Genomic DNA, 12,838 nt, shown 5'->3' on the forward strand with positions numbered 1-12,838 from the left:
ACAGAGCTCCTGTTGAGAGTTGCTTGTTTTTCCTCTTGGAGAGACCGCAAGATGTGATGTAACAGGCTGATTTGTGGTTAATAGCAGTGGGTGAGATTGGAGCCTGGAGTATCAGCTTGATGCAAGAAATGAGCTAATGGATCCAATTTCTATGTAATAAACTTAGTCATTCTTGGAGTGCCTCATAATTTGGTTGCTTTGATTATAGGCTGAGGTTAATTTTATTATTCATTAAAAATAAATAAAGCTTTCTGCATAAGCTCGTAGCAATGCTTGCAGCTCTTGCTGCCACAGATACTCTGTGCACTAAAGAAATGGGAGAGCATTAGCAGAACATGGGGTTGTTGTGTAGGAACCAAGGAGGTTTTGCTCGTGACTGTGGAGATCACCCAGGTGATCTGAAAAGGGCAAGGCCCTGCTTCTCTGCAGGTGCCATGGTTTCACCCTTCAGAGGACAAGTGTCAAATGTAAAAGTGAGAGTGACACAAGAAGATGTCATATATTAGCCTTTCTCTGGGAGGAGGGGAAGAGAAAAATAGATGTACTTTATCCACACTAGAAATAGGATAAAACTTATTGGCCACAAGTCCTATTTTTAAAATTCATTAAAATTAATGAAGTAACTTAAAGGTTTATTTGTGCAGTGGGCTTCAGGGACTCTTGAAGCCATGAAAGCATGCTCATGGGTAATTTTTTCACTGGTTTTAAAGGGTTTTGTAGATGGTGACTGGGACTCTCAGGCTCTGTAAGTTACTTTCTTGCAAAAAAGAAAAGCCAACCAAAGCCCAGAAAAAAACAAAAACTGTTCCTTAATCTTCTTAATCTCTTGGTCAGCATGCTGACATTCCAAAATGTTCTTTTCACTGAGAAAATGCTATTTTGGGCATATGGTTTTAATGCAGCAGCAAGAAGAAGGTTATTAATATTCCCTGTCCTTTGACTGTAAATGGCTGTAAAAATGTTCAAGGTCAGGAACATTTCTGATTTTCTGAAGTTCACTGAAGTCCTGTTCCTAGTCCTAACATTCATTCAGTTTATTGAAAGAAGATCAGGTTAGTTTGTGATTATGTTCTTAAATGCATTGCCTAAAGTGTTTCTAATCAGTAAACAGTGTATGTGCCATGAGGATTTCAACACATACGGATTTTTCCTTATGGATTTTCTTCTGATCCTTTTTCCCCTTATCTGTTGTGTTCTTTCCTTTTCTACTCTTTCCTCACTGAAATATCACAGTAAGCAAACAGCATGAAAGGAAGAACATCAGATGGTTTAATTTTTGTAGGACTGAACTGCAGCAAGTGATGTGCCAGGTAGAAAATTTGAAACGCCTCAGAGCTCTCTGTGAAAGCACAGACCCACATGGGGGAATTAAGGTGGGACGCCACCCAAATTGTTTCTAAGTGGGAGAATTTATTTTTGAACATGAAGGCAAGCTGCTTGCTCAAGATGAAAATTTACTTGTTTTTATGGCACCTTATCAGAGACTGTTTTCCCTTCCTTCAACTTTCATCCCACCACCTCCTGCCAATTTGTACTACATGCACATGCACAAAAGCAAACATGCCTCTCCAACCTAAAAAAAACCCCAAACCTGGAGTATTTATACTCTTAGTCTCCCTCAGTCCATCTGTCCTGCTGCTTCTGTTGTGACCCAGTGTTGTTTTGCTTTTCTCACTCCATGGGATTACATCCCAAATTGCCACTTCAGGCTCAGTACATGGTGCCACATCAGCTGTAGAGGGGTGGTGAGCGAGAAGACACAGTGACATCTGTCAGCTAGAAGAAGAGAATGGGTTGGCAGAAACATTGCTGAAAATAAAATTGAGCAGCAGTAGGAACAGCAAAACTAAGACTCCATCACGCAGTTAAGGGAAATTGTTTCAGGCATTTATTTTCTATATTAAGGAATGTAAATTATAAAATGTGCAGTTAGCAAAAGTAGGCATAAATCTGGGATAGTTGCATGATTTTTTTTCCGCTACCTATTTTTCCTGAGGAGCCTGTGAGGTGTGTAGGGAATATTTACAGCTTCTACCAGTTGGAAACCCTCACCTAGACCTAGGACTTGCAGATCTGAGTTAGTATTATCAGCTTTGCTCACATGCTTCTGCTCCTTCCAGGATGTTCTGTCAGCTTTTTTATCAGACATCTGCTTTTATTGGACTGATCACAACTGAATGAAAGTTTGCTTTAATATTAACAAAAGTGTTTTGAAGTGGCTTCAAATTTATGACTTGACCTATTGAAATGAATGTTCTTTTGTTTCTGTGACCTACTCAGGCAGGATACAGCCCTTGGCACCCTAAGCAGGTGTGGATTCAGCCTTTGCTTGTCCTGCTGTTTGACCTCTGCTTTATGCATTTGACATGGGCAGTGGCAGAACAGCAGCTAAACTGCTTCTGAGCACTCAGTGTAACTGAGGCCCCTAAGTTTTGTTTAGATGAGTGGATGGTTTCATGTTAATGGAGAATATTTCCTAAGTGTGTCAGTTAATTAATTGCAGTGTCAGTACTGGAGTCAAGATGTGTGTGGTACAAAGACACTTGACAATGGTATGAGCAGACACTGTGTCTAAATGCAAGTAATCTTATCAGGAATCAGGCTTCTTTTTCTCTTCTCTGATCCTTTCTTATCTTCTACCAACAGAGCATGTGACTGTTCTTTGATTTCACTTGCCTGCATTAAGTGGGAGGCTGTAAGTTATCGTTGTTAGTGCTGTGCTTTGAAAGAAGGAAAGGTAGAAAAGGACTGAGGGAGCCAACATCTCACAGTCACAGCACAGCTTACACTGTTTCAGAGCACAGACTGGCCAACTGGGGTGGGACAGTTGCTGGGATGTTCCCCCAGGAATAAACAACCGCAATACCAGGAAACCAGTAATTTGCATTCGGTTGGGGTATAGTGCACATCTGTTTAGGCAATACAGCTGCAGTAGGAGAACTGTGGTTAACATCAGCCTGGAATTCCAGTTTATGTATACTGAAAGTGTGTCTGGCTTAAATTCTTAAAACGTAGCACTCCCAGTTTGGACTCATTACTCCTAGAAAAGAAGTTTTAGAGGATTTTAGGGCATATTGCGTCAGTTTCTGCGTGAAGCCTGACTCCTGGCACCCCTTAGCAGAGGAGGTCTGGGATAGGCAGGTGTTTTCACTCACCCTGTGTTTGCTGGCTGTAGCTGTGGTGTGCTGGCAGCCCACAGGCTTCACACTTGAATTATCATCAGCTTTTAGGTTAGCACGCCCTTGGTGAGAACAGAGGCGGTTCATGTCTTGGTGTTTGTCCTTGGCTGCTCTGCAACAGCTTGTTCTGCAGAATCAAACAGTTGCAAACAGAAGGACAGCTTGCCCTCTTCAGGAAACAATCTGGAAAATAGGTCAGGCAGGGTGGCCTGAGTGCACCTGAATGCACATTGTGAGTGTCTGCATGGATATATATATGTAAGAGGAGAATGAGAGATTGCTGTGACTAAAGGTTTAGGAGGCTGATGGAACAAAGCAGATTAAAACCAGCTTTAAACTTTATAACAAAACTTGAGTAGATTGACATTCACTGAACAATACCTGTTACTAAAGGCTGAGTTTTACTCATCCCTGGTCATTGCTACTGCATAGTCAAAGCAATTAGTGTGTAAAAGTTTCATTATAAATTGTGAGCAGAGGGTACTACAGAGCTGGTGCCATGGATTTAGCACTGATGGGCCTGGCACAGGTGCCATTTCTTATACTAAGCAGTACTATGCCTCCTGTCCAGCTTTTGCTGCTGTAAAAAGAAAAGCAGGGTTTTTTTCCAAAATTCAAGGTTGTGCCTTATCATTGATTAGTATTTGACCATTACTGAGTAATTCACAATTTTTTGGCCTCTCCTTTCAACCTGTGCCTGTATTTCCCAGCCCATGGTTCTTATCACATATCTAAGCTGTTTGCTGTAACATGAGGCACCTGGTACCCAGCTCTAGCTCATACAATTATTCCTAGGATAATTTCTGAACCATAAGAGGCCAGAATTTGGGACTTGCATGTTTGGCATTGGAATACTGGTCTTTTCCTAGCAGTGGCAATACTATTTTTACTGAGCCACATGGTAAAAAAATACACATACTCTATTTACTAGTCATGATGTTTAAGGTTGCTTAGGTTTGAGTTTATAACAAACTAATAATTAAATACCACTCAAGCTGCTGGTTTTATGGGTGCAAGAGCTTCTGTTTTGGTTACAGACAATTAAGGTTTTAGAACTGTGTAGCTACTGATGAATGGTGCATTCAGCTGATGAAGAGTTTAATCCTGAGTATCCTGATTTAATTCTGAGTATCCTGAGGATAGTGGTGTTCCAAGCTTACCCTAAGTACCATTTCTAATATAGGTACAGATTGGACAGAGAATATCAAGCTGTGTATATTTACATACTTATAAAGAGACTTAGCTTAATCTCTTGTAGATGATTAATTCTCCTCCTTAAAAAATGAAGAGGAATACGTGGAGATGTGTCACCAAAATTTGTTTACATGAAGATGAACTATTTGTACTCTATTTTAAGCAAGGAAAAAAACAAAAAAGAGAGAGAGAAAGGTAATATCTTAAAATGCTGAGAAATGTGTGGTTTGCACCCTGACATACAGATCACTTTATTTAGGGTACTTATCTGAGATGTTTTTGATAGTGTGAGGCTTCTTTTGTAGCAATGACATCAGCATGGTAATGTTATCCTCTTTAACTCGTGAATTGACCAGCTGTTGGACAGGATTTTTTAAATACAGAACAGAAAAAATGTCTTTCTGATGAAGTTATATAATAGTACTTTTGGTACTTTGAAATTCTTGTGCCTGGTTAAATGGGTGTAAGGGTTAGCCCATTTTCAATGAAATATGTGAATAATTTTTGTTCACGGTAGGGGCAATTGAGTTGTAAATTGTGGTATGTTTTTCACAGAAGCTGTAATGAGTTTGTTTAAAAACAGCCCCAAACACCTGCCTGCCACCCCACAGAATGTCGTTTCAGTTGTGGTGGGATTTTGGCTGGTTAGACTTGAATTTGAGAAAGAACAAGACAAATATTGTTTATTAGAGGTGTTCTTGCCCCATGTATCCTTTCACTTTCATCCTGTTTTTCACACTTAGTGTTTAATTTTTGTACATTACCTGCTTTGACTAAGTCAGGAGGAATTCTCTTCCTACTCTTCCTAACAGTTTCACAAACAAACTCACAACTAAAGCATCCAGTTTCCAGAGGGTGCTGGAATTATTTCAAGAGACGTCTTAGAGTGGGACCACATCTTTCCAAAGCTTAAAAAAAGGGGTGGGAAGTGGGAAAAAAACCCCACCTGTCATTCTTTAGAAGCACAAATAAATATGGGTGTCATATCCTTGTTAGGTGTGTGCATTTGGAGACTAGACTAGGAAAAAGCCTTAGTAATTAACAGGATTGCCTCCTTTGGAACATTTATAAGATGTGCAGGAGAATAAGGGAATACACTACCACCTGGAGTTTTGGGATGTCCTACTTGGTATGGGCAGAGAGATAACTTGTCAGTCAAAATCCATCAGTGATTATGGTAGACAAATGTGTGTTTATTGCTTCAGCTCTTGCTCAGTTCAGCTATTAATTTCCTGTCAAAACAGAAATACATGGAGACATTTCTGTGCTGCTGTCTTCATGCATTCCACATCACCCCTTGATATCTCCTGTCCACTGTCCACATAGGTACCAAATAATGACTCATTATGGGTGTGGTAATCATTAACTGGGGAATAGTTGTGTTGCAGTCCTTGACAGCTGTCAGGTCTGGGATTAATATATACCAAAGTCATATAAATATTTATTAAATATGTACCAAAGTTAGTGCAGCTGCCCATGGGAGCACCAGGATTCTGCTGTGCACTTTATAAACCTCCATGGCCACCAGCAGGGCTGTAAAGTTAATTAGTTGAGTACATGTCGTTGGGAGCTTATCAGGTTGCTGGCCACTGAAATTGCTTCAGGAAAAATAAGGCTTGTTGGTGATATTTGGGTTTAGGGTTTTCTGTTTGTTTGTTGAAATCATGGGGGCCATTGTTCCATCTGTTATTGAACTTTAGTCCTCTCTTATGGCAAAGGTTTAATATTTGCTGTCTACCTTCTTACAGTTTTAAGTGGATTTATTTTTCTGCTGATAAATAGAACAGAAAAGTCAACACCTCTTTAAGGAGGTCATTCTCATAGTTCAGTGTCATTACACTATTTCTTATACCATCTTTCTTTCTGTTCTAGAACTTTAAAAAGAAGACTGTGAAATACTTGCATTTTTAATTGCTGTTTTTAATGTTAATTATGTTCAGAGGTGTTTTTTTCCATTATCAACTAGTCATAAACAATCATTAGCACTTGTCTGTTAAAACATGGTGGTGATAGGTTTGCTTTCTTATTCAGTGTTTTCTGCTTCACAAACAAGTGATAATTGAGGAAGAAATATTGACTGTTTAACCACAGATCTTATTGCTTTAGAGGATGTTGTCAGTGCTTTCTTGAAATTAAGTGACTGAGGGAGTTTATCTGGAATATTTTAGATTTTTTTAAAAGTCATTATATTTTTTTAGACCATGGATTTTTCTATATTTTATCGCACCCAATAATGCAAAAGCATAGCAAAACTTCCAGCTTTTAATGAAGTAATAATATTCTGCTATTCAATCAGACCCAAAATATCTTAAGACGATAGTTAAACAAACAGAAAGAAGTCAAGTTTCTCCCTGCCATTTCTTGGAAAATTAACTGAAATTTATGTAGAGCAGCATTAAACAGAGTCCTTAATTTTCTCTTTTGAAACTGTTCATTTTCTTTCCTGAGATATTTTCAGTGTGAAAAAAGCCAACTTGAGGGCTTTATGATGTTTTTCACCGTACTTGCAATTAATTTCACTGCCCCATTCCTCCTTAACCAAAAGGTGGCTGCAGATTGTTCATTAGCAGTGTGAGTGCACCGGACAGTGTCTGCCTTGCCTGCTTTTAGTTTAAGTAATGTGCCTTCACTTCTACAATCAGTTTAATCAGTGATGTGCAATGTGCACACCCAAGTCCCATTGAGGATAAGTGCCCCAAAGGTATTTCTGTCCAGCTGCACAACTCCTGGTTAACTGGAAGCAGAAGATCTACAGGGAATTTTAACAAGCAGGGAGCACTACTAGCAGGGATCTGAGTAATTATCCTATTAAAACAGAGCAACATCTGCATTATCTGTGCAAGCACAGAATGGAAGGGAACATTATGTTCTCTAATCCTGTCTGGGAGCATTATGAAGTTAAAAGGATAACATTTTACCAAATCTGTGTTCTAACATGATAGGTTACACTTAATTACCTTTAATTACCCCTCTTTTAGTTGGACTTTAGGCTAAGGACCCTGCTTCTAACTCTCATCACAGACCATTTCTTGCCTTTGGATTCTTCATGCCATGTTTTGTAACTGATTTTACTTTCAAAAGTTGGTCCTACTGTGTCTTGAAGGCCTTTATTACAATTCCTTTTCCCTTGTGTATGAAAAGCTCTGAGAATATTAGTTTCTATATAAAAGACATGTTGCTGCATTCAGAAGTTTGTGTTTTCAATTCAGTTGCAAAGAGCCACCTCATTTGGAATATGTTTTATGACTGAGGAATAACAGCACAGCAGAGGCCACACAGGAGCAGGACATTATTCCAGCCTCCCAACTGCTTGCAGTGGAAGCCAGGAGAGTGTATTGGCTTAAATAATGTAGATTTCTTCTTTCCTCTTTCCCCCTGAGGGAGTCTGATTTCCTGATCACCTATCTAGCCATATGCTGTAGCTCCTGCCAGGAACTCCGAGCAGTGTCACTGCCAGCTAAAATTACTTGTTTTCTGAGAACTGAATTACATTGAGAATTGTCTTAAATTGCTGCACTGGCAACATCGCAGAGTTTTGCATACACACACACACAAATAAATATGTTACAGCAGCCTTACTTTGAAATACAGCTTAGAAACCACTTCAGGGAGGGAATTTGATCCAGATCCTGTGAGGTGTTCTCCACCTGCTCAGGCACATCACTCCTGCTTTGTTGTCTTTCCAGTGCTTTTCTCAGCCCCTTTTTGCTCTGGCTGCTACAGTGCACTGATGAGACATGCAAATTAACCATTTACAAAGCAAGCACATTGTCTGCTCCTGATTTGTACAGGTTAGAGGGAAGAACTAGAATGGATAGTAAAAACTTCAGTGTGCTAACTGTGCCTTTTTTTTCTCTTCTCTTGCAGCAGGATGGAACTGAAACACGGATATGTGTTGACAAAGGAGTTGGAATAAGACTGAGTCCTGCTCTGTGATATTTATACACCTGGACCATGAACTTGCTGTTTGGCTTCATGCTTTAGGAACCTTTGTAGTAACTGTGTGAAGCTGTTGGGAATCATGGCATTCTCTCCATGGAAACTGTCCTCTCAGAAACTAGGCTTTTTTCTGGTGACTTTTGGTTTTATTTGGGGAATGATGCTTCTGCATTTTACTATTCAGCAGCAAACACAACACGAAAGCAGTTCAGTCCTGCGTGAGCAAATTTTGGATCTCAGCAAAAGATACATCAAAGCATTAGCTGAAGAAAATAAAAATGTAGTTGATGGGCCTTATGTTGGGACAGTGACAGCATATGGTAAGTGTGTTCTCTGGATTATTTGATAATCTGATTAAGGCTTGTTCCTCAATTGCCCAAACATTTTGCTTCATAATGCCGCTCAATTAGCAGTACTTTACTCTGTGCATTTTCTGTACAAATGGAGAAAGTGGCCTTTACTTTTAAGTGGGACAAACAAACATTTCCAGTGTCTGCTGATTTTTATTATGTCTGTCTAGTACCTCTGTCTAGTATACTTTAGGTTATTTGTTAGAACTCAGTTTTAAAAAACTTTTTTGGTGTTTTTGAGAAAGTTGGGAGGCTTTTCAGTTTTCGTTTCGGTGATGTAAGAAATTACCTGTGAAAAAACTTGCCTTAGTTTAAAATGGAGGCCTGCTACTTATTTCTTCTTTCCCATTTCACTTCTTTGTTCAGTCAATTTACTTAATGTTTAAGTTTATTTATCTGATATAATCCTAAATTAAGCTTAAGTATATCCTATTTGCCTCAGGGCAGAAAACTGTGAGTTTTAGTGCTTTGTTTGGCAGTTGTTTCTAATGCTTACTCTCTTCCAGTTTGTACATGAGAGTTCAGTTTTTGTGCATGTGTCAGACAAAGCAAGCAGAAAAGAATGAAACATATTACCTGAAAATATTACTAAAAATAAAATATAATCAAATTTCAGGTTAGGCATGGTTCCTTTTCAGTCTAAGATCACATAATGCACCTTACTTCTTTAGCAATTTTTAGACTCATTTTCTTTCCGACTTACCTATGCACTTTCAGAATGTCTGGAAAATTAGTAATTTACATTTGTTTTCTTTTATAGTTGTCTTATTATTCAGCTCTGAAGAAATTGAGTAGATAGTTTTTTTATGTTTATACAAAGAATATAGACTAGGATGCAACAGATGGAATAGCTGCCCTTCTTTCTCTAGTTTTCTCTTAATACTCTATACTTTTTGGTGCATGCACTGAAAATATCTTGCTGGAAGGTGTCTTGTTTCTGTCAAAAGTACTTTTTCCTCTGAAAAGCAAAATTTTGAGTTGGTGTGCATTTGTTTGCCTGTAAGCATGAGATTATTATCCCCAACATAGCTAACAATTAAATTGCTTCATTGCTTAAATAACAACCTGCCCTTATTCTGTAACTCCAGATTTGTGGCTGCATGTTGAGCTATAGTGGAACTGTAGCCTTACAAAGCAACACAAGCAAAACAGAGTGCCGTAGATCAATATTTGGGTTGAGGATCTCTGAGCCAGTAGACATCCTTAGAGGATTGTGTGATTAGGCTCAAAACAAAACTTTATCTGCTGTATAGCCATTGCCAGTGTCCTGTTACTGTGCAGGGGTGCCTGATGGTGGATGAATTGAGAAAGAAAATAGACAACAAGCCCCAAACAATCTGGCACCAGATATTGAAGGTAACTGGGTTAATGTGGGTACAGGATATCCATAGGCAAAGTTCCCCCGGCAGCTTGTTGCCTGTGGCATTAATTTCCTGCTCCAAATCCTGCTGAGGAATAAATTGACTTGCCTCCAAACACTGGTCAAGCTCCCAAGGAGAAGTTAAACTGCATTTGGAAGCAGGTGAAATAACTTTGTGACACTTCTGTGAAGGGAAGGCCAAGGTTTGTGTAGCAATTTTAAGTCCATGGCTGACAAGATTTTTAAGATTAAAGACTTAAATTTAAAGTTTGGCCAGATGTTTTCAACAAAATAGTTTGGAAAGATGGAAAATAATAATAATGCAGTTTTTTAAATATTTCAGGGAAAAGAACTAGGGTGAGGGAATAACACCATATTAAATAATAGTTTATGAAATTGGGTAAGGTAATTACTTAATAAGTTAATTTGTCCTGTTTGGCATACCAAATGACTTGCTGCTAGCAAATAATCAGGTTAGCTCTTCACAAATAAACACATTAATAACTGATGTTAGTAATAATTGGTAGAGGCTTCTTCAATATTCTGTGAAAATTAATGCTCTTGCTTATTTAGCCTTTTTATATTTCTTAATGTTATCCTCTGATTGCTTTAAATGAGCACAGTCATGATTTCCATGTTCAAGTATAAATTAAATGTTTGCTGGTTTTGGCTGCTTTTACCCACCTGAAAGGTTTTCAGTCATTCCTTAATTGTGGTTGCACAGCTTGTTTACTTTCCCACTTTTTCTTTCTGCCCTGTATTCACCTGTTAGGTAGGTGGCTCAAATATTTTCCTTTTTAAAGTTATAGTTCAGATATACACAGTGAATATTAGATTTATAGCAGTGAATGGCTCTTTTACAAAAATTCTGTGAATCAGTGCTTCTTCCCTCCCCTTCTCAAAGTAGCCTCCACTTCCCTTTTTTTTCTGACAAGATGTTTCTCATATCAGTGTGTTGGTATAAGAATTAAAAAGTAATTATTTTGAACCTCTTTTGTCTTTTTGATCAGTGTGTACTTTTATGTAGGCTATGTTTCTTCCTCACTGTTTCCTGAGTTATTTTTACTACTTTTTTCCTTGATTTTTTTCTTCCTTCTGTACCGTGGTTTTGTTCCTGTTGAGTCCAGAGTTTCCTTTTCTTCTGCACACTATGCTATTAAATAACTTTTGGACCACTTTAAAGGACCCAGATATGTGGACTAGTGCTTCACATTCCACCTTCTGATCTTTACAGGACAAAGGAAAACACAGCTATGATGAGAAAGGCTTTCTTTATGGCACCATGAAATAAATATGATTCTCCTTTTGTTTGGAGAAAACAATTATAAAAAACTTTCTAAAGTAATAGTCTTTTCTTATTTATTATCTCATTTGCACAAGAATTGAGATAGTCATAGGAAAAATAAAAAAAAAAAGCACAGAATGAATGTGGCAAAAATAGAACTGCTGTAGAGGCCGTAGAATGTCTTCAGATGTATGGAAAAGTTTTCTAATATAGTTCAGGATATTATTTGATTTGAAAGTTGTGTAAAACAGAAAATACATTATACCAAAACACATGCAATTATTTTATGTAATTAAATGGAAAAATAATGTAAATTCCTTGTACCAAATTCTTTAATCATTACAAGGGTAAATGAACAAAGGACAATAGTTTCATCTTCTTTGGCTTGTTGCCATTATAATTATACCGTTTTGTCTGATAGTTTTTTCCTCTTGCCCTTTGTTCTTGCCAAAGTGTCTTGTGTTCCTTCAAGGAATCTGAACAAAATGAAAGCCAAGGAAAAAAATAAGAAAATCAGAAAGAATTTTAAAATGAGGAAAAAATAAGGAAATGAAAAAATAAGGAAAAGTAAAAAAATGAGGGAAAAAAGAAAACTCTTTCTGTGTTGTCATTTGATATGCAAATTCCTGTCATTGTTCATTGCCCTCCATGCCAAGGAAGCCCTGTGTCTGACCAAACAGAGCCAATCACCAGACTGAAGAAAGGAAATGTGATTTTTGGGGTTATGTGAATACAGCAGAAAGGTTGAACTAAAATTTTTTTTTAGAAATTATTATCTATTTTTAATTTGCCAGTGCAGAAGCTGGTTATGTGGAGGAGATGCAGGAGAAGGTTTTTGTACTGGCTTAAAGCTCTCCTTTTTGGGAAGGGGATTTTTGTTCCCAGGTGACTGAGTATCAACAGACAGTTCCTCTGATAGTGTTTGAATATGGATTTAGGTTTAGCCTCATTATTATTTAAGCAGCTTCTTATTACTTGAGCCATTGCAAAGCAAGCATTTTTCTGTTCCTGTAAAGGCTCACATTTCACCTTGAATGTGGATATCTACAAGTAGCACTGTGCTTCATAAAATATACAGGCTGACAAGTCCCATGGCCAAGGAAACTTGTATCTGAGGCTGAACAAAGTGGGGAACATGAATGCATAGAGTTGCTAATGGCAAAGATTTGCGCTGAGAAAGTGTGTGTGTATATATATGTATGTATATATGTCTATCTATATATCTCCAGTCTCATTCTTGTATCTGTTGTTTGATTCTGTCTGACAAGTGTGCACTGCATTATTAAGCAGTTTAACTTTTCATTTTCACTTGCAGATTTGAAAAAGACCCTTGCTGTCCTGTTGGATAATATCTTGCAGCGCATTGGGAAGTTGGAGTCCAAGGTGGAGAATCTTGTACTTAATGGAACAGGAGCAAACTCGACCAACAACACCACCACTTCTGCTCCCAGCTTGGGAGCAGCTGAAAAGCTTAATGTAGCAGGTGTGTAAGGCAATTACTAAAATTATTTATGATAATAAATAATTCTCT

General features: G+C 38.0%; 1 protein-coding gene across 1 annotated transcript in view; it reads left to right on the forward strand.

Annotated features, from left to right (window-relative positions):
- Positions 1-12,838, forward strand: part of MGAT5 (alpha-1,6-mannosylglycoprotein 6-beta-N-acetylglucosaminyltransferase) — a 111,957-nt gene that overhangs the window by 33,771 nt on the left and 65,348 nt on the right. The window contains exons 3-4 of the mRNA XM_058810010.1: positions 8,241-8,632; positions 12,623-12,790. Coding sequence (XP_058665993.1) covers positions 8,395-8,632; positions 12,623-12,790 — 406 coding nt within the window. The 5' untranslated portion in view covers positions 8,241-8,394. The remainder of the gene's footprint in view (positions 1-8,240; positions 8,633-12,622; positions 12,791-12,838) is intronic.

This window comes from Ammospiza caudacuta, chromosome 8, assembly GCF_027887145.1.
Source record: "Ammospiza caudacuta isolate bAmmCau1 chromosome 8, bAmmCau1.pri, whole genome shotgun sequence".
Classification (NCBI taxonomy): Eukaryota; Metazoa; Chordata; class Aves; order Passeriformes; family Passerellidae; genus Ammospiza; species Ammospiza caudacuta.